Below are 23,759 nucleotides of genomic sequence, written 5' to 3'. Positions count from 1 at the left end.
TGACACTGTAAGACCCATGAAAAATATTTAGATTTAATAAATAGTAGTAATTTTTAATTTTTACGGATAAAAATAAAATTTAATAAAATTATGGCAAGAAAAATTAAAATTTATGATAGATAATTATAATAATTTTAGAGGAAGGAGTTTAAAATTTTGAGAATTTATTTTAGAAGATTTTGAAAAAAAAGTGAATAGTAAATAGTGAATAGTAAAAAAAATAAAATAAATTGTGGAAGAGATAAACACTCCACGTAGAATTGAATCATCAGAGATAAGAATTTAGCAAATGGTGATTAAAATAATATTTTTGAATAGTAAAAATGAATAGTAAAAAAAAAATGAATAGTAAATTTTTTTGGCTATAAATAGCAAGGGAGGGAAGGCTGAAACTTGCACCAAAATTCTAGAAAAATTTGTGAGAGAAGAGAGTTGGAGGAAATTCTAGTTGTAGAGGGGAAATTCTGGAAGTTTTCGGAGAACGGTTTCATAGGAGGAGATTAAGTCTGGAATAGAGGTAAGGGGAGCTAACCTTGAGTATTTTGTTTTGTATTATCTTGAGTCTTGAATATGCAATATTTTGCTTTTGTCTGATCTTAAATCTTGAATATGAAGTATTTTGTTTCTGTATGATCTTGAATTTTGAATGAGAACATGCTTCTGTGTTTAGATCCAAGTGTGATACTTGTAAAATGTGATGTTGATTATGTTATGCCATTTGTATATTATTAGTTGTTTATTTTTGTATTTTTGGATGGATTAGAAGTTGTCTAACCGGCTCTGCCAGATTCAACTTCTTGTATTCCCCATACCTTTTATTGTTTTCTTATTTATTTATATTGTATTTTTGGAAGGATGAGAAGTTGTCTAACCGACTCTGCCAGATTCAACTTCTTCTTTCCCCAGAACTTTTATTGTTTTATCTATTTTCAGTACATCTTTTTGGAAGGACGAGAAGTTGTCTAACCGGCTCTGCCAGATTCAACTTCTTGTTTCCCCAGAACTTTTACTGTTCTATTTAATTTTTATTGCATCTTCCTGGAAGGATTAGAAGTTGTCTAACCGGCTCTGCCAGATTCAACTTCTTGTTTCCCCAAGAATTTTTATATATTAAGATTATTTTAATGATTGTCAAACATTTGATTCTTCTCTGGTGACCATTTATAGTAATATTTTATTATTGTTATTTTGTTTGTAATATATTTATCTTGTATGATTTCTGTGATGAATGTATTTTATGATGTTGATATGAAATTATGCATCTGAACATGATATGAGTGTTATGGGGAGATTTTGTAATGGTATAATATGAGTTGAGGAATATGAGCATGATATGAGTCTAATGGAGAGATTCTGTAATGATATGGTATTAGTGTATATATTGATGTTGAGGGTCCTGTAGTCGGAGGTTATCCTGATACTCTAATAATCATCCAGTCTCAAGTAGAGAAGGATGAATTATGTGGTGAGAGGGGCAGGAGATCCTGGTCTATGTGCCGGTTTTGGACATAGTGTTGAGGATTAACCTTGTGAATGGTATGGAGTATTTTGGAAGTATATTTGTAAGAAAAAGTAGAAGTCATCACAAGTGCATAACCTCCCGCGACCACTCATCAACGTATCATCCGGATGAGTGTCTATTGAGTATTGTGGTGTTTATTGGGTATTGTGGGACGAGTGTCTAATAGGAATTGTGGTATGATGGTATGAGGATGTCTGACATAAATATTATATGATGTTTATATCAAAGCAATTATGCATGTTTTATAAATGATGTGTTGCATGTTAGCTCACCCTTACTTATTTGTGCATGTACCGGAAAAATCATATTTTTGCAATGATCGTATAACGTATTTGTTATACGGGAGCAGATGAGGGAGTGTCGTCTAATCCAGTACAAGTGAAGATGGAGGAGGAAGGATAGTAAAGAAAAACTCGAGTTGTCTTTAAGTTGAAATCTGAGTTTAAAATATGTAATTAATGTGAAATATTTTATATTTCCAAATGAATGACTGTAGAAATGTTACAGTTTTCATTTTATTTATGAAATATCAAGTGTGAGAATTTGGGATGTTACAGACACATACAATTTGTATACATTAGCTTGAGAAAGAGTGTTAAATATATTATCTTTATTTTATATTTATCTTTTTTTAGTTAATTTGTTATTACTTATTTGAATTTTGAACTTAACTCATATTTCTTCTATTATAAATAAAAGACCATATATATATATATATATATATATTTATTGAACAAGACTAATCCCATATAGTTTTCACTTTATTCAATAATTTTAAATTTTAATTAAAAAAAACCTTATTAGTTCACCTTTCTGTTCAACCTTTTTTTTTTTCTTTTCTATTTTACTCCTTATTCGGTCCAAGCATGATGGGACTAAAAATATGAACTTAATGGACTGAAACCATTGTATTCCAACTAATAATTTTTCTTTTTCTATACCAACTCTACATTTTAAATTTTAATTATGTTTTATAGTATATAAAATCAATTATATTAAAATTTAACTATAGATACAATAATTATTCTTCTTCTGCATTTTGACACGTTCATATTTTTTCTGAACTGGTGATTAATCAGCATGAAAAACCAAAGAAAATATTTTGCAGGAAAGAAAGATGATTGAAAAGGAACCTAGGAAGAAAAAGGGCAACGAATATTTCAAAATTTGAAAGATGCATTGTCTTCTCCAAACTTTAAAAGATTCTTCTATGGAAGATACTGACATAGCTGTTTCCTTCTCTCTCTGTACTTTCCAGGTTTTGCTAACCTAAATGATTCCGTTGACTTTATTTATAATATGTAAATAAATATATCACTACCCAATCAATCATATTAATTGATTTTATTATTTCGTTAGGGATTTCATCCCAAACTAATCCAAGTTAATCATAAGAATTAAAAAACATTAAAAAGATAATGTCCTGTTAAACATGATATTTGTATATTAATACAATTTGTTTCGATTTATGAATTAAGCTCAACAATTTTTCAAACTATGTTCGTTTAATTACTTGCAGGTAATTATTTGTTTTTTTATTAAAGTAACTAATCTGTATCAATTTAAAATATGCATTTATTCAGTGTATTAAATGTAACAAACTTACTGCAATACTTTAAATTTGTATTTATATATTTTTGGATAGTTTTTGAATTAATAAAAATCTAATTACGATTCAATATCATTTTTTAACTTAAATTAATTATCATCAATCTTAATTTTTGTTTAAAGTTAATCCTTTAATTCATGTTACTTGTTAATCAATTTGCTAAATGATCGATAGAGTTTAAATTGACTAACAGTTCTTCTAACAAACTTAGTGCAATACTTCAAATCTGTATTTATATATTTTCAGGTAGTTTTCGAATTAATGTCAGTCTTATTACGATTCAACATCACGTTTTAACTTAAATTAATCATTATGAATCTTAATTCTTGTTTAAAATTAATCATTTAATTCATGTTACTTGGTAACCGGTTTGCTAACTGATGCTACTGATCATAGAGTTTAAACTAATTAAACTCTAATTCTTTTAATAAGTTTATTAATGTATATTAATGTAAATATCTTATACATGAATTATTTGATCACTTATGTTACAAGGTTGGAAATTTTGTGTATAATTACAAGGCTGGAATTTTTTTATATGAAGTTATTTGTCTCATATATTAATAAAGAGAATATTTGAGAGGGATGTGGTGAAAAAGAAAAAAAAAAATATGTATAGGAAAATAAAAGAATATGTTTGAGAGATACAGATTTAGAAAAGCAAAATATTACATTAAATTCTGATTCTTACTTTCTGCCACCTTTTAGCTCTTGGAGTGCACAACCAAAAGAAGATATTCTGAAAATCAATACTTCGCACATTTTAGAATATGTTTGAATCACTCACAAATTTATCATTTGCCTCCACGCATTTAGAATAATAAAAATTCTATCTTTTATTTCTTACTTCCACATAAATAAATATCATAGTCACAGTCGCCACTACAACTACGTAACTTTTACATTTTCATAAAAGAAAAAGAAAAAGAATTTCATTCCTAGTAATCTCATAGCATTCATAAATATAAAGTATAACATGTGAAATTAATGTAATTATAAAGTGATCAATAATATTCATTTTCTGAATAGCTGACTTAGTTTGATTTAAAATTTTGCGAAGAGATCAAATTAAGCCGTATTAATATTTACCTAATATTATACAAAAAAAAATTTGATGTTTATAGATCATTAATCATCTTCTTATTATGGTTAAATTTTAACAAAAATTGATATAAATTACAATTTAATGATATCTTTTTTGTATAAATTATTCACAATATAATATTTAATAAAAATTATGATTCCTGATTTTTGTTCGTTGTTATGAGTGGACATATTCTGACAATTGCACATTTTGAATAATTGAATCATTGAAGAATTTTATCATCTACTTTCATATCTGCTCAACTCCACACATCTAGAATAAGGAAATTCTCTCTTTAAGTGGGCCATCATACTATGCTTCGGATATTCATAAATAAAACAATAACTTCTATTCAACAAAATTCCTTTTTCTACGAGGGCTTGGGCTTCTACAGCACCATACAAACAATATAATAAGCATTTTACCCACACACTTGTAAAATAAGAATAAAAAATGTTGTACATATAGATATTGAGTAGCTAATACAAACATAAGTTCTTTGAAGGTTTATATATATACATACATGTATCTATGTATATATATACATACATACATGTATGTATATATATACATGTATGTATATATATACATACATGTATATATATACATACATGTATATATATATATACATACATACATGTATGTATATATATACATACATACATGTATGTATATATATACATGTATGTATATACATACATGTATGTATATATATATATATAAAATTAAAAATTTAAAAGTGAATATAAATTTTATATTGAATAAAAAAATTAAACAAAATATAAAAGAAACTCATAAACTTATTACTTTAATTTTAAGTTAGATATTAATTTTTTTTATCTGGATTGAATTTATGTTTTATTTGTTTTTTTTTATTTTTTTTTTACGTAAATCCTTCATTAAAAGATCTATTACTTCTATCAAAATTGAAAGCATTAACTAAAAAATATATATCATATTATAAGCAAAATTTTATAGATGAAAAAAAAAATCCTTAGTATTTTACATTTGACTAAATTACATCAAACCAATTGCTCAAGTTGAGATAAAATTGATTTATATCGATTAGATTCAGTTAACAATCCAGTTAAGTTAAACATATTAATAATCAAGTTTAATAGAATTGGGATATGATTAGGTTGACTCTAATCAAAAGACCATAAAAAACCTACAAATTTAGGTTAAAGTTATGATTGTTGAGACTTTTATGACACATTTATTACAAAATTAATTGCTAAACTAACTGAATACCGAACTGACTTAAGCATTCAAGTATTTTTAGTAGGTACACTCGATCGGTTGGAATATCCGAATAACAAAAAAGGAAGCTAGAGAGAAAGATTGCTTGAAGTGAACACTCGACTTCGTACATCCGAAACAAGAGGAATATGTAAACAACCAGATGGACCCGATGGAAGTGATGAGAGATGAGATGCCAAGGAAGTATGAGGAGGAGTACGAATGTTAAGCATCAAGAATGATATCATTCGACAAGAGAAGGAGGGAAAATGTCATGTCCACCCCGAATCATTGGAGGCCAGGCAAGCAACTCCGAGAGGAACCAAATCGAACGGTCCAAGCCAATAGCTTTGCCACGAGCAAGGACCATCATCATTTTGTCGCAACTATCAACATTGTCAATCTGTTGCAGTTTGTTGTGGGATCATAGAAGCACATATGCCCAATAATTGGACAATGTCGACTTTAGACAAATACGATGGATCTACAAACCCCGAACGAGCATATTTGAATCTTACTACTGTACACAGAACTTTTTATGACAGAAAAAACAAGCTTACTATGATAGATATTACAAGTAATAGTAAGTTCAACTTACTATGACACATTATTGAAAACTTATCATAGTAAGTTTGGTTTGCCATCCCCATGCATCTTCTTCTCCGATATTCATATCTGTAAATAGCTTATGCAGTATCGTCACCCACCTTACTCTGATAAACCTCTTTTGATCCGCATTCCCTCAAGCCTCAACCATTCTCCAAACCACAATTCACCAACATTACCCTCTCTCTTATTCTTCTTCCCTTCTCCACATGCCTTGTTGGTCCTCTTCCCCGTCTCTCCCTTATGTTGGCGTCAAACCCTAGCTTCCATGGGTTCCACTAAACTTACCCGACAGGGAAGTTATGTCCTTTTTATTTCCACCATCGGCCAAACCCTAGATACAATGGATTCAACCGAACTCATATTTTACTGAACCTCATGCATATCTTTCCAAATACCTAGCCAAACAAGAGAGTCAGGTTCTGATGATGGTTGGTTTAGGTGCCCTAGTACCGCACTTGATTAAAGCCCATCTTTTCGCTGTACTCAGTTTGAGAAAAGTCGCCATCTGGAACATAACTATGTAAAATGCAACCACTTTAACAAACTTAAGAAAAATGAGGAGTTTGTTGGGTGAGTTTTGAGGGTTATGGGTGTTTGGACGAGGTTTTCAGATTGAGGGACATTCTGAGTTGTGCCATGAATTCCGAGAAACCCATTGTGAAGGGGGAGAGGTTCATCATTTGGATTTGGTGGGTTCCTTCAAGCCTTTGATGATGGAATGTGATGACGACGCCATAAGGAGAGGAATGATGTTCGTTGACAATGAGGCAACAATAGTTGATGCAAGGGAGCTTGTGGGGGCTTTTGAGAGATGGGCCATCAAAAAGATGAGATTTGAGGGTATTGGAATGGTACTCAAACAATATAGAAATTAAGTATTTAGACATACTATGACAGGTGTTGAACTAATATTCATAATAAAGTCTTGCTATTACAAGTCTTGCTAAACATGTTATAATAAATTTTGAACATAATTTCAGTTTTATCACTACATCTCACTTACTATGACTGGTCCACTACACCTATCATAATAAGTTTTTCCTTTTCACTTATTATGACAAGTCTCCTTTTACCAGTCATAATAAGTGTTACTTTTATTATGAAAATATCATTGGTTAACTTATTATAACAGGTCTCCTTTTACTAGTCGTAATAACTGTTACTTTTATTACGAAAATGTCATCAGTTACTATGACATGTGAACTACACCTATCATAATAAGTCGTCATAGATTTCACTTTTTCACTAATGTCTTCACGAACCAGATGTGCTATACATCATGAGTGGTGCCATTTGGTGTCAGGTTTTCTCCACCTCACTGAAGGGCGAAGCTCTAGCTTGGTTTTCTACGTTGTCGGCCAACTCCATAGACTGCTTTGCAACCATCCAAGCAAAATTTAGAGCTTAATTTGCAATGTGAAGACCACACGAACTAACGTTGATCACTCTCGTTAAGAAAAGGATAAGTCTCTTTGGTCCTTCATTGAGAGGTTAGAGAGATGTCCTTGCACAACCAAAATCTCAGTCTGAATGTGGCCATGAACCACTTCTTAATGGCGCTATGACCAACAATTGGTCTATAATCTCAAGGAGTCTCATACACTCGATCGGAGTATCTTTAGCAGATACACATGATCGATTGGAGTATCCGAACAACAATGAAGAAGATTAGTTGAAGTGAACATTTGTATCTATATACCAGAAATATATATATATATATATATATATATATATATATATATATATATATATTTAAAATTTTAAGAATGAATATAATGTTAATTTTTTTATGTGAATTGAATTTCTAACCTATTTGCTTTTTGTATTTTTCTCACGTAAATCCTTCGTTGAAAAAAAATTACTTGTATATAAAAGAGAAGGAAGAGAAAAAGCTCTATTAATAAGAAAAATAGATTTTACAAACTCTAACAACATTAAAATATTATTTTAGCTAAAATTAAATAATTGATTCTATTTTTGACTTGTGCTTTTGAAACCAACAAACTTGAATAATGAAATGGATAATATATAGTTCAATTCAACAATGAACGAATCTCAGTTATAACATTCTAAGATAGTGGTAGAGATAAAGATGTATTAGAAAAATCAAAGTCACTTATGAAATAAAAATAGGCAGCATTGAAGAAAGAATGTCAAATAATGCATTAGTTATTTTGTAAAATGATCTCAAAACTCGACAATGGGATAATTTCGATGATGGCAATACTCTGAGGTCATGAAACTCAATTGCTAAATTTGATAGGAATATTCAAAAGGTGAAAGAATCCAAGACTTTATTGTGAACAATTTTTTGTTCTATATTCTCTCTTTATATATCGACAATAACTTATTTCATTGCATATACACTATATTGAGAGAAAATGATCGAGTGAGAACAAACTCAGTGGAGAATATATGATTTATGATATCTCAATATTTATAATAATAAGAAAAATATGTAAAGTATATAAAAGGATTTTCAGTGTTATATTCTTTGAAAATGTAAATTATTTTTTTCAGTACCAATTATAAGAATAATATGTAAAATAATATAGAGTTATATATAGTACTGTGTTTAAAATACTTTCCAAATCTTTTTAACTTCATGTTCTTCTTACTATTTCCGTAAATCCACTTATTTTCACTCACGGTCTTAGGCTGATTAATTAATTATATGGTAATTTTATAATATAAATTAAAACCCGTTATCAAAATAACTGAATAGAGACTCATTTATTGATTTAATTGAAAATTTATCAAGTTGTGCACATGAATAACTATAAGAATTTTTAACTAAGAAAAAATATATAATGTATAATGACAGAAAATAAATGTATCTTAAGCGATACAAAAGGAAATAGTCAGTAAGTCTACAAAACTTTGAATAAGATAATTATGGGCGTGCTATTTATATGCCCTACGAAAACAGTCAAGTAAAATTCATTGAAATTTTTCTTAAAAAGGATTCATCGAAATTTGTAGTTTTAAATACCTGCAAGAATGCCTACAAGTTATAAAAAAATATTTACTAAATATGACATTGAACTCTTATGCTTTTATAAAAATAATAATTATGGGGTAATTTATCTAAATAATAAGAATTATTCCAAATAAAAAAAGTCACCTATTTTTATTTGTTTGAAAAAAAATTATACATATTCTTAAACATTAATTATATTATAATTATAAAATAACATAATAAATAATTACAGAATATCTTATACTAAATATTGACTATTTTTCTCAAAATTACAAAATCAGATAAATCATATTGAGTATCATGATCTTTTTATAAAAGCATTTTTTCAAATATATAGCAAAATTTATATCCAATACATCACTTTAATCTATTTAAGTCAAAATTTCTAAATTTTAGTATTAAATATTTAATTTTAAATTTAATTCAATTTTACAAAATTAATTTATAAAATGAAATTTAGACTCACACATATATTTTAAATTGGTTGTATTTTTCCTCAAATACTGCTCTTATTTATATGTTGATTATGATTCCATTAATCCTGTTAGATGTACTAATAAAAGCTTTACTCACAGTTTCAACTAATGTTTTAATTTTTTTTGGCAGTTGAATGCAAATGTATGTTAATGTAGTTAGTGTCCATCGCATTTATCTTTATTTATTGATAGAAAATTATTCTGTTCTTTTATATCTCATTCAGAATAATATATCTTCTTAAATACACACATTGTACTGCATTACAAAAACATTATTATGCAGTATAATAATCTTCTAATGATTGATAACTCGACCAATTTATTGTATTAAATAAATTATTATTTTAGCAGAAAAATTGAAGTCTTTTTTTTTTTCTCAAACATATACACTAGCTAGAAAAGTGACTCTTTAAACGCTTTAAACACTGTAAGAATGTTTCTACAGGTAAACAATAAAAATTTGAATTTGAATAGAACTGATATATTTGAGGAATTTATTCTTAAACTTGATCAAAATTTTATAACAACTACTGACAGGTATTGCAGGAACACATAACAACCAATCAAGTGTAGTTTTTGATTCACAGTGATTTCTCTGTGGTTCCTAGTTTGTTTGTCCTGACTGAATAAAATGAAAAGAACAAAGTCAGAATCTGATGATGTTACAGCAGTTGGGAAAACTGACGCAAAAGCATATATAAAGGGAAGCCATGTCCATGGTTTGAATTAGGAAAGTGAGAAAAGAAAAGCATATAACATTGAAATCATGCGTGGAACAACGAACCCTCTTGTTGTTGGACGTATAATAGGAGATGTTGTGGAACCATTTGCATGTTCCATCCCTATGAGAGTTGTCTACAACCATAACAAAGAAGTCATCAACAGTGGTGAGCTCAAACCCTCCCAAATAATCTCCCATCCGAGAGTTGAGGTTGGTGGAGATGATCTCAGGACCCTTTACACTTTGGTACGACCTCTTACTTACCAAACAAAAAACCAAACATGTCATGTTCTTGATTAAGGTAAATCATGCTGTATACTCATGTTGTAGGTCATGGTGGACCCTGATGCACCCAGCCCAAGTAACCCAACTATGAGGGAATATCTTCACTGGTAATTAACTTCTCAATGCAATTGTTATCTGAATCACTATATTTCATAGATAGATAGTGTTGAAATGTAATGAGATATTCATTTTCTGCATAATTGTATCGTCTGTCTTCGTTTTTTATCTGTTGGTAGCTGAATCCATGGAACACCAGAACAGCAGCATGTGCACGTGCTTAGGGGAGTGGGCTTTTAGGGTTCTTATATTCTGAGGAGCTTCCTTTTAAGCACCTCAAACTTTCTTCTTAAACCTATATATATATATATATATATATATATATATATATATATATATATATATATATATATATATATATATATATATATATATATATATATATATATATAAAGGTGAAAAAATATCAAATTATCTACGAGGTTTCAACTTTTTTTTATTATACAATTTAAAAATATATTTCATAATTTAAAAGCATAATTCCAATTATATAATTTGAAAATAAAAAAATTCTAAATTTTTGGAATATATTTGATATTTGAAATTATAATTTTGATTTTTTTCAACATGGATCATAGGGTGGAGAATGAAAAAAAAAATACAATCGATAAAGAAAGGGGTCCGTCATGTCATCACCCAATGGGTCATGGTTGGGTATTCGTCTCTCTCGCCATAAGTTTGTTTTTTTTTTAATTTTATAATTCAAGTAATATATTTTACTCCACTAATTATGTTACTAAAATAACTTGCCACTTTATATACCTTCTTAGTTTAATTTTGATAATTTGAAATACTATCAATCAATTAAAAACACACTCAGCATTTTGTTAACAAGTTATAATTTTTATTTTATTTGATTTCAGCACACATTTTATTTATTTTACACTGTAAAATACTTTTGTAGGAAAGTTATTTTTCTAAAAGAGGAGTGATTGAAAGTTTCCTTTAAGGAAGGATGACTATTGTAATAAGAAATATAATACTTTCTTAACATATGGCATATGGAGTAAAAAACTTTTAAAATCAAAATTAGAAAAGAAAAAGTTTTGTTGTCTTAGAAGGAAAATGGGGGGATAAAAAGCAATTAATAACAGTGGTAAATGTATATTCCTCTTGTGACTATAATGAAAAGAAGACTATATGAAAAAAAATAATTACGAGTAGGAACAATGACCATAATATATAGAGTACGGTGTATGGTAGAAGATTTTAATGCTATAAAAAAAATTTAAAAAAAGAGAATTATTCCAGGTTGTAATAAAAGGGAGATGAAGGATTTCAATATTTTCTTAGAAAATATAAATCTCAAAGACATACTTAAGATCGGGTGAAAATACACAAAATATAGAACCAATTGAACTACAAAGAGTAGATTGTATAGAATCCTGGTATCTTAAGAGTGACTAGATTAGGCCAGAAAACAAACCTTTTAATCCTTAAAAAATAAAATAAAAACTATTCTATTTATTACAATATTTTACATTATGTTAAAAAATTACCATTAAATACATAATTTAAATTGCTAGCATACTTCTAAAATACGTAAGATATAACTTGCTAAAGTTAAAAAAAAAATGGATGTATGCTATCGAATCTTTGTGTTTGTTAGGGTACATGAATTTTTTTAAAATAATTAGTAAGTTATAATTACGATTATCTTAGAATTAATATAAAACGCTGTTTGTTTTTCTTGGATGGATTTTTAGGTTGGTAATCAACATTCCAGCGACAACAGGGTCAAACTTTGGTACGTAAGCTTTGTTTTCCAGTTTTTGTTTGTAGTAAGAGAGAAAAGGTGGTAATAATGTTTTAGTAAGCATGACATATATTAAATTGACAGGAGAAGAGATTGTGAGCTACGAAAGTCCAAGACCGACATCAGGGATTCATCGTTTAGTGTTCGTGTTGTTTAAACAACCTGGTAGACAATCCATACATGCTCCTGGGTGGCGTCAAAATTTCATCACCAGAGATTTCGCCGAATATTACAATCTTGGATCACCAGTTGCTGCTGTCTTTTTCAATTGCCAGCGTCAATCTGGTTCTGGCGGAAGGAGGCTCATCTTATAAATATTATATATATATATATATATATATATATATATATATATATATATATATATATATATATATATATATATATAATCAAAGGGGAATATTTATGTACTATTACGAGTCTATGTTTCGTCTTAAATAACATGTTTGATGGTGATTTTTAAGTGCTTAGAACTTATGTTATAAAAAAGAATGAGATTTTCATAAATAAAATTGATTATGTATTTGGTTGGTAGCTTTATGTGTTAAACAATGCACATTTATTAGTATTTCACTTCTTTCTAACACATCCAACTCAGAATAACCCAAAATTCAATATTAAGTATAAGTCATTGATTAAAATAGAAAATAAAAAAATTACCTATCACCCTCACCGAATATATTTTGAGTATTTATTTCCTGTATCTCTCCACATTTTTCCATCTACTTTCACGTTTCAAAAGTAACATTTTCTTTTAATGAATTTCAAAATTTATTGAAAGATTTTTCCGAAAGCTTTAATAAATTTTAAAATTTATTATTTTCTTGAAAATTATTTTAACAGATTTGAAATCTATTGAAAGAAAAAAAACTGAATTGTAGAAATTTTTTTAAATGTAAGAAATTTTTTTGACATTTTAAGAAAATGTAGGAGTACTACTGGAATAAATATAAAGAGATGTAGGGAGAAACACTTTATATATATTTTTCATGTCTCATTGGTGAAGTTTCACAACTCAATAGAAATGTCTAATGGACCAGTAGTACTAAGCCCAAATGTAGATATATGTAGGCCCAATATTTCATTGGGATAAAGTATTTTACAACCCAACATGATGCAAATGTAGCCCTCTTAAGTTTTGAAGATTTTGTTTTAATATATATTTATCTACATATATATAAAGAGAGTTTTCTTTTTAGTATCTACGTTTTTTTTTAATTTTATTTTTAAATAAGTGTTTTAATTAAATAATTAGTTTACTAGTTTTATCATTTGAGTAAAAGTTTCTTTGAATTTAATCATTTTTTTATTTGGTCATTTTTTAAATTTATTTTTTTTTCAATTATAAAAGTGCCTACAAAATAAATAAAAAATCATCTATAATAAAACGATAAAAATTAATTATATTTAATTTTATAAATATAATAATAATAACAATAATAATACAATTTTATTATCATTGTAAAAGGTGAATATGCACCTAGCTCATATATTCTTTTTAGTATATAGAATTTGGATTGGTGTGAAGAAAAAGGAAATACCTCTATGATATTATTTGTATAAGGACGGATTCAGAGAAAGACAGACATGAACCCAAGCCCTTCCTCTTAAAAAAAAAATACAATATATATATTAAAACAAAAGTATTTAAATTTATATATAAATTATATATTTTATATTAAATTTTATTTTCTTTCGATCTTTTCTCTTAAATTTTTAGATCTCTCTCTGATTTGTATTGTATCTAAGAGATATTATATAAAAAATTATGTGAAATATGTTAATTACTACATCTTTCCCGTAGATTATTTTAGCAAAATTATTTGTCTTTTTTACGAAACAGATGGGAAAATTGTTTACTAATATTATTTACTAATTTGATATGTAAATGTGATATTAATATTGATAGAATTGGGCTGGCTGAGATATCAACGAATGTCACTTACTTTCAAAAGCTACTTTAGTCAACTTTCTCTAAGAAAACCTACTTTATAAAGAAAGGAATCTGAAAGTTAATTTTGAAGAAAGATGTTTGTTGCAAAGTTTTTCAAATCAAAAGAAAATAAGGTTTAAATATATATATATATATATATATATATATATATATATATATATATATATATATATATATATATATATATATATATTTAAATTTGAATACTTTTTTAGTCTTTAAAATTAAATTTGTTTTCACAAATTTTAGCAATTTATTTTAGTTCTAACTACTATCATATTACACTTACTGACTTGTCTGTGAATGGTTAGACATTACTAAATATAGTAACTTTTTTACTTTTTTTTTTACTTAAATCTTTGTAGTCCAAAATTTATTGTAGCACCCAATTCAGAAGTAAATTTTTAGTCCTTAAATGAAAAATTCACACTTTAAATTCTTCAAATTTAAAAATAACTTTTTATTCTTTTTTATTTTAAATTTGTCATCCAAATTTAAAATTTGTTTTTGTAGCAGTTTAATCTCGAAACATTTTTTTTTAAAGTAAAAATTGTTGAAAATTGATTGACATAGCTAACACATGTTTCATTTTAAAAAAGAGGAGTTTAACACCATTTTAAATATTGTTTATTTCCCTCAATCTTCTTATCTATCAATAATAGTGGTTTGAAAAATTGTTATCCTTGACCATAAATGTAGCTTTTTCTTATACTTATTGGTTTCACATTTTTAAAAATAAAATTTTGAACAGATCAAAGTTTACATACCAGACTGTAATACAAGTTCCTTTTTCTTTTACTAAATTTTTAAAATTTAAAATAACAGACAAATTTGTCTTAAAATATTATCAATGTTAGAAAATATATGTATATGATATTTATAATTTCATAAGTATCTATAATAGGCCATAAATCCCTTTTTTTTAAGCAGTTCTCAATTTCCTTTTGAATAATAAATGTTGATTTCTGATATTTCTTTTTTTAGAATATTTTTAATATTTTATAAATTTTCTCTTTGATGAAGACAAAGAGAAAGAAATTGGAATGATATGTGTGTTTATATATGTAGACCACGATCCTCTATATAATAAAAAAAGATGGTTGTTATAGATTTTACGGATATTTATTTATTATTTTTACTTAACTTTAACAAACAATTCATATTCAGTTTTGATTTAGACGTTGTTTTTTCTCAATTTAAGAGATCATCGTTTTAACTTTATATTTAAGACGCTGAAAAACAAATCTTAGTTGAAAAGACTAAAAGAACGTGAAGAATTGAGAAATTAAAAAAAATGAAGTATATTAGATAATAGTATATCACTTTAGTATGTGGATGTTTGGTCCTGTGTGTAGAGAAAGCGAGGAATGGGAATATGGTGTTTGATCCACACATTACTATGTATGTGGTCGCGCACGCAAAGATGCCTGATGGTTAAGTCAACACAGAAAAGTTGCGAATATGAATGTGCAAAGTGCAAACTAGACTTCTTAAACGGATTTTTAATTAGTGATGATAATTAATGACACTAATATTCTTATCTTAGGTTGACTGAACAGAAGATATAAAAAAAATAAAAGAATATATTTTAATACACATAAATCTTCTACCTTTATTTAATATTTTTTTATATTTTATATATATAAATTTTAAAATATAATTTTTTTTTATAATTATTTTATCCGTGTTAAATGAATATAAAAGTATATTATTATATTATCGGTGTATGATTATTCGTAAGAAAAATTGGTGGTGTGTGGAAGCAGAAAAGGAAGGTGTTCACGTGAATGGTGAAAACGCCTAAGGGAAGAAACATTCACAATCGTGAACTTTCTGGAGAATCTGATGGCAGTGAGATATTTAGTTATATTCTTTGAGATAACATAGGTGAAGGGAGGTGAACCACTGAGAATGTTTTTGAGAGCTTTAATAAAGTTGGCAATGGACCCATAAGAACAAGCATTTCAGATATGATGGGTGTCGTGTCGTGGGAAGATCTCTGCTCTCAAGGAACCTTTGTTTTCTTCCTATGCTTTCTCCAACGGCTCTGTTGATCCTACGACGTGTGGTGTTCTGCCATCAGTTGTTCCCTTAATAACATGAAAGAAAACGTGAAGAGGCGTAAAACACTTTCAATTCACAATTCTCTTCCTTTCCCAACCGCGAACATCGTAATAACACCTGCGATATATTTCAATTCTTATCGTCACAACAAATTTTCTACAAAATTACATGTTTGGAAGTTTCACGTCAGCTAAGCTACAGACAAGTTTAATTTACATTTAGATGTATAACTCGATTTTGTAGAGTTGAATTACATTTAAAATCTAACTTTACTAATTATTTTTATCCTAAATTATAATTCTCAAACTTATAAATAAATAAATATAATTATTTTAATTTAATTATAATTTTAATAGGAAATCATTTGAACGTTACTAATGTCATCGGAAATTTAGAAACATAAATGAGACAAATTTATCGTCACAAAATTTATCACTTTTAAAATATTAATTCAATTTTTTTCTTTTTAATTTTATGTCAAACTTTAAACTTTTACTATTTGGATTCCACCCTTCAGATTTGATTAATTAAGCAATTTAAAATTAATTAAGCAATTTAAAAATAAAAGTAAAAAATCTAAAGAGTCATCCGCAAGTGGGCAATCAATTTCAATAAATTCTATAGTATGGACCACTACAAGGAATATTTAAAAGCTCAATTATTTTTGTAAAAAAATTGTGATAAAATCTATTATTTAGATAAATATTTAAAATAAATTGAAATGTTAAATGTAATTTTATTTTATTCCCTTTTAGATTTCATGTTCACGAGAATGTTGTTAGATGACTTAATGATAACATTATCAACTTGACTTCAATATAATTAGGATGATGTTATTTAAACATTATTTGAGATTAAGATGTGGTCAATTGACATAATTTTCATGATTAAAGTTAGTCATTTTTTTTTCAAACTAAAGTTGATTATGATTATTTTTAATGATATAATTGAGTTAATTTTTCATAGGTTATGTTTTTTATCAATATTTTTTGGTTGGTGTCAAGCATGTTTATTTTAGATTGATCATTTGAATTTATTTTTAATTAATATAATTTGAGGCTTTTTTGCTACGTCTGTAAGGACTTTTCTTATTTTTTTAAGTTGATGTTGTTAAGATGTTTTATTTAAACTAATATAATTTAAATTTATTGAATTTTATTTTTTGTTTAAATAAAATATTTTATTATCACTAGAATAAATAAATAAAAAGTAATATTAAATAATATTCAATTATTCAAAAATATGAAACGATGATGTTTTATACTCGTGATACATTTTTCAAGACTATTTTTCAACTCAAGTCTACAAAAATCTTTTTAGCATGAGGCTTTTATCAAATGACATCTACTGACTGTATTCTAACAATTATTTCAATTGATAAAGTTAAAGTTGTTTTTTCAAAATTATTATTATTTGTTTGTTGACCTTCTAAATTATATTGATTAAGAATATCTCTTAAAGAATTGGTTAGAAAACTCACCGTCAAAGTTAGTAGAATATTTTCTTAATCATTAAAAAACTATGTTTAATTAGAAAAAAAGGGTATTAGTTATGTCAATTGAAAGATAACAACTGCTATATATATTTTTAGGGTTTATATACTCAATAATATTATATTTTATTTATTATGTTTTTTAAGAGCGAATACAGGATAAAAACATTATATCATATTAAAGATAAAAATAAGAATAAAAATAAACTTTTATTTCAAATAATCGAATCCGTACTCATCTCATTTTGTTTTTACGAGTACTTCTTCTCATATTAAACTACTTCAAAGAAACTCTACATATTCTTTTATTAATAACTTGTGTGCATGTGTTATTTTCTTTTCATTTACAAATCGCTCATTCTTTAACGGAGCACTTTCATTATTTTTATTTCTCCATACATAAAACAGAGAATATATATTGTGTGTCTCTCTTTTTTTCTCATTCTAATTCTTTTCTTGTTTTTCTTACTTTCTGTTCTGTTTTTTTTACAATTTTTATTATTTTATTTATTATTATTATTGTTATTAATATTTTTATTATTACTATTATTTATATTATCATGATTTTGTTTTTTAAATTTAAAATTTTTAGAAGTTGAAAAATGAAAAAAGTAAAAGCAGATAAATGATGAATAAAAGTTGAGGTAAATTAAGTGTACAATTTTTATCTCTAAAGTATCATAATTGTGTAATTTTGTGTAGACATTTTTTTTAACATTTACAAGGGATATATGTCATGATATTTATCGAACAAATAATAGAGTTAGTATGGATTTTAAAAAGTGTTGGTTTAATATTTTTTAAACAATTAAGGAAGATAAATGTACAATAAAAAAAAAAGCTTGGGCAATTTGACAATTTTCAAGAATGATGAGTATAATTTGCTCAAATAATAATTCGAGGGACTAAAGTCGTAAAATCTTAAATTGTAGTGACTAATAATGAATTAAAGAGGAGAACTTAACTTGAATAATAAAAAAACACAGATATCGAATATTCAAAATAAATAACTCGTTCTCCCGTGTTTCTTAGTATCATGAAGAATTTTAAACTTTATGTAATTTGTTTTAAACAAGTATATGCGCCTTGGTCTATTTTATTTTGTAGTCGTTGATGTCTTCTTATTTTTATTTATAATTTTTGAAGTTATATATTAAAAGTTATCAATTTTATTATTATTTTTTTAGTTTAGTTTTCACCTACTCTTATTTTAAAAAATACATAATTATTTATTTTTCACGTAATCCTTTAAAAAACAAAAAACATTAAAATTAATTATTATCCTTGTCTATTTGTAGTTTTTTTTTTTTTGTATAAAAATGATAATATTTATTTTATCTTTTGATACTTTTTATCCTGAAAGAAAAAATTAATTAAGTTAAACTAATCACTAAAAGATGAATCTCTCACGTCGCCTCCAGAAGAAAAGAAAACACACTACAAAGAGAGACAAAGTGGAATCCACCCTCCTATCCTATGAGCTCTAGTAGATAAAAAGAAAAGGTAAGTATTTAAGCAAAATAAAATAAGAAAATAAATAAATTAAATACTTAATTATTAATTTCTAAAACTTTATGTTTTCGTTCCTCTATTTACGATATATATATATATATATATATATATATATATATATATATATATATATATATATATATATATATATATATATATATATATATATATATATATATATATATATATATATGTATGTATGTATGTATATGTATATATTAAAATATTCAAGTGTATCTTTATATTTATTGTATAAAAAATAATAAAAATCAAGAAAATATATACTTAATAAATCCTTTGTTTTAATAGTACAATTTTATTCGTTAAATTATCTTAATAGTTAAAACTAAAGGATCGATCTGTCTGCTAACAATAAAGATTAAGCCAACAAAATTTATTAAACGATTGGATCTAAGTTGAAAAAGTGTTAAAAAAACAATATAAAAATTACTCATTTAATATTTTTTTTTCAGTTTTAAATCAAGATATTTCCTAAAAAGTGTCGTATAAAAAACTTCGTCAAAAATCTTTTAGTAATTAGACGTTCTGACATATTTATATTTAAAGAAAACTATAACAAATACTAAAAAATTGGAAAAAAGCTATCTGAAGACATTTTAATTGAAGATCATAAACTACTAAAACAGGTTTAAATTATTAATAAAAAATTAAATTAAATAAATGACATAGCCAAATTACTTTATTATGTTATGTTAAAGGTTATGAACATAATACACTCACAATAAATCATGATATGTCCCCTCGATGAAAATAAATTATTCTACTAATAGATAGAAAAATAAGATTAACACAATAATATTGTAAAGTCCATTAAAAATAATAATAATAATAATAATAATAATAATAAATATATATATATATATATAAAATAAATAAATAAAAAATAAAATAAAAATAATATGATTGTAAAATGTCAAATAACCTTTCAGAAGTGGAATGGTGAGCAAGACACTTTTGGTGGTGAAGTCAAAATATTATTTTTTATAAAATAGTATTTTTAATAAAATATTAAAAAATAAATAAATAAATAAAACTACTTTCAGAAGTGGAGTTAAGGAGGAACAACTTTTTGTAATTGGATTTAAATATTATTTATAATAAAATATTATTTAAAAAAAAAAAAACCTAAATAGTGTCAAATCTTAGCCTATAAATAGCAAGCATGAGGAAGGCTGAAACTTGCACCCAAAATTGAGAAAATTTTTGAGAGAAGAGAGTTGGAGGAAATTCTAGTTGCAAAGGGGAAATTCTGGAAGTTTTCGGGGAACAACTTCTAAGCAGGAGATTAAGTCTGGAATAGAGGTAAGGGGAGCTAATCTTGAGTAATTTGTTTTGTATTATCTTAAGTCTTGAATATGGAATATTTTGCTTTTGTCTGATCTTAAATCTTGAATATGGAGTATTTTGTTTCTGTATGATCTTGAATTTTGAATAAGAACATGCTTCTGTGGTGAGATCCAAGTTTGATAGTTGTAAAAGGTGATATTGATTCTGTTATAATATTTCTACGTTGTTGTTACTTAGAATATTTAGTTGTTTCTTTTGCATGTTTAGAAGGATGAGAAGTTGTCTAACCGGCTCTGCCAGATGCAACTTCTTGTTTCCCCAAGAATTTTTATATTAAGATTATTTTTTTATGATTGTCAAACATTTGATTCTTCTCCGGTGACCATTTATAGTAATATTTTATTATTGTTAATTTATTTATGATATATTTATCTTGTATGATTTCTGTGATGAATGTATTTTATGATGTTGATATGAAATTATGCATCTGAACATGATATGAGTATTATGGGGAGATTTTGTAATGGTATAGTATGAGTTGAGGAATATGTGCATGATATGAGTCTCATGGAGAGATTCTGTAATGATATGATATTAGTGTATATGTTGATGTTGAGGGTTCTGTTGTTGGAGGTTATCCTGATACTCTAATAATCGTCCAGTCTCAAGTAGAGAATGATGAATTATGTCGTGAGAGGGGCAGGAGGTCCTGGTCTATGTGCTGGTTTTGGACATAGTGTTGAGGACTAACCTTGTGGATGGTATAAAATATTTTGGAAGTATATTTGTAAGAATAAGTAGAAGTCATCACAAGTGCATAACCTCCCGTGACCGCTCATCAACGTATCATCCGGATGAGTGTATATTGGGTGTTGTGGGATGAGTGTCTATTGAATATTGTGGGATAAGTGTCTATTAGGGATTGTGGTATGATGGGATGAGTGTCTATGATGCGATTGTTGTATGGTAGTATGAAGGTGTATGACATAATTATTATATGATGTTTATTAAGTGTATCAATGTAATTATGCATGTTTTACAAATGATTTGTTTCATGTTAGGTCACCCCTACTTGTTTGTGTTTGTGCGATGATCGTATAATTATACGGGAGCAGATGAAGGAATATCGTCCGATTCAGTGCCAATGAAGGAAGAGATAGAAAAATAAATTAGAAGAGTTCGAGTTGTATTTATGAGTTTTTAGTTGAAATCTGAGTTTAAAACATATATATATATATATAGGTATCTTGTATGAAGTCCTTTATATTCATTATGAGTGGTGGTGTAATGCTACAATATATCAACTATGAATTATCAAATGTGAAATATATATATTACCGTGTGACCGAATGTAGAAATGTTACAAAATTTATAAAATTTATTAAATGTCGAGTGTGAGATTATGAGATGTTACAAATATAACATATAGAAATTTCAAAATCTAAAAAAAATCATAATTATTATCTAATGACAATTAGATAATAATATTAAATGAAAATTTGTACAATAAATAAATAACTTTTTTATGTTCTTTGACTCAGGGTACACTTACACTTTTCAAAACAAAAATTTAGTTTAAATATTATAATTGTTTATTACAAAAGAATAAAAAAGAGAGTCAAAAACAAACTTAAAGTGTTTTTGACTTTAGACATCTAAAATTATAAACTTATAATTCATTATATAGTCATTATCACACATGTTATTGTTTATCGGAAGTGATTTTAAACTTTTTAAAATATATTATTTTCATTTGATAATGCTATCAAATGTGACATTTAACAGTGCTATCAAATGTCATTACAACTTCAATAATAAAAAATGATTATCTAACAACAAAAAAATTATATTTTTAGGTGTGAAAGGTCATGTTAAGCTATAATATACTAAGAATATTTTACCGAACCACAAGTATTGATACCACTCTCATAAGAAAATATGTATAATCATAAATAATATTATCATCTTTACCCTCAAGAATCATCCATATAATTTTAAGTATACTCACATGCTCCAAAACAATAATTTAATCCAAACCTTACAAAGTTTTAGCAGAGAATAAGAAAAGTCAAATATAAACTTAGATATTTTTATTTTGACACATATAAAAACATAAACTTATAGTTCATTATATAACATCATTTCTTATATTAGGTGATGTGAAACTTTAAGAGATATTATTTTGATTAACTCAATAATTATCCAGTCCAATAAATAAAAGGTATTACTTTTTTATAATGTCTATTAAATTTTTTTTTGACAATGTTGAATCATTTTCTCTTATTCTAAAATGTTGATTGTTTTTAAAATTTTCACACACACACACATATATATATATATATATATATATATATATATATATATATATATATATATATATATATATATATATATATATATATATATATATATATATATATATATATATATATAAAGCAGTGGTGCAACTAGATGGGGAGTGTATATCAAGATAAGTGGAAGATGATATAAATCAAAGAATGAAAATATCAATTTGATTTCGTCTACTGTTTTTCCTCCTAATTAATTTGGTGGAAGCAGAATAAAATGGTTTGAAATGAATTTCTTTTGTTTAAATCAAAGTGTAGCCATTTTAGGTTTCTAAAAATACAATGCTAACCGACATCCATGCAATCCTTTATTTTCTTTTTAAGTTTTTTTTTTTCCATTGGTTTTCATTTTATTTCTCATCTTTTTATAATCATATTAGGCGCGATAAAATTAAAAAGCACATTTATTCAATTAGAATTTTAAGTAAAATATGTTTGTTTTTTTTCCTCTAAGTCCTTTAATTTTTAAAATCTTTCGTAATTTATGATGTTGACAGTTTTAATTCTTCTTAACTACCCTTATGATTTAGAATTAAAAATTATAAGTATTTATACTTATAGAGATGCAGTTCTTGGTATTTTTTTTCTAGATTCGAAGTCATTTCGAGGTAAAAAAATATACTTTACTAATTTAACGTGGATTTTAGAATGTTAGAATAAACTAAAAATAGAAGATAAATTAAGGGTGATTAGAATGTTAAGTTGGCATATAATTGTATTGATTACATAGTAGATTAAGTATA

The 23,759-nt window shown here is 26.2% G+C and overlaps 1 protein-coding gene and 1 pseudogene across 1 annotated transcript; both read left to right on the top strand.

Moving 5' to 3' along the window:
* The first annotated feature begins 5,910 nt into the window (after positions 1–5,910).
* LOC108321618 (protein SAR DEFICIENT 4-like) lies at positions 5,911–6,938 on the top strand (annotated as a pseudogene).
* Positions 6,939–10,263: 3,325 nt separating this feature from the next.
* LOC108321617 (protein HEADING DATE 3A) lies at positions 10,264–12,652 on the top strand. Its single transcript, XM_017553432.2, has 4 exons — positions 10,264–10,486; positions 10,571–10,632; positions 12,289–12,329; positions 12,423–12,652. Exons 1-4 carry the CDS (start codon positions 10,286–10,288, stop codon positions 12,650–12,652), a joined length of 534 nt encoding a protein of 177 aa, XP_017408921.2. The 5' UTR covers positions 10,264–10,285.
* The last annotated feature ends 11,107 nt before the right edge of the window (positions 12,653–23,759 follow it).

The sequence above is a fragment of the Vigna angularis genome, chromosome 2 (genome assembly GCF_016808095.1).
Source record: "Vigna angularis cultivar LongXiaoDou No.4 chromosome 2, ASM1680809v1, whole genome shotgun sequence".
Lineage (NCBI taxonomy): Eukaryota > Viridiplantae > Streptophyta > Magnoliopsida > Fabales > Fabaceae > Vigna > Vigna angularis.
The sequence above is the reverse complement of the archived record's forward strand: the minus strand, read 5'-3'. Positions and strand labels throughout refer to the sequence as shown.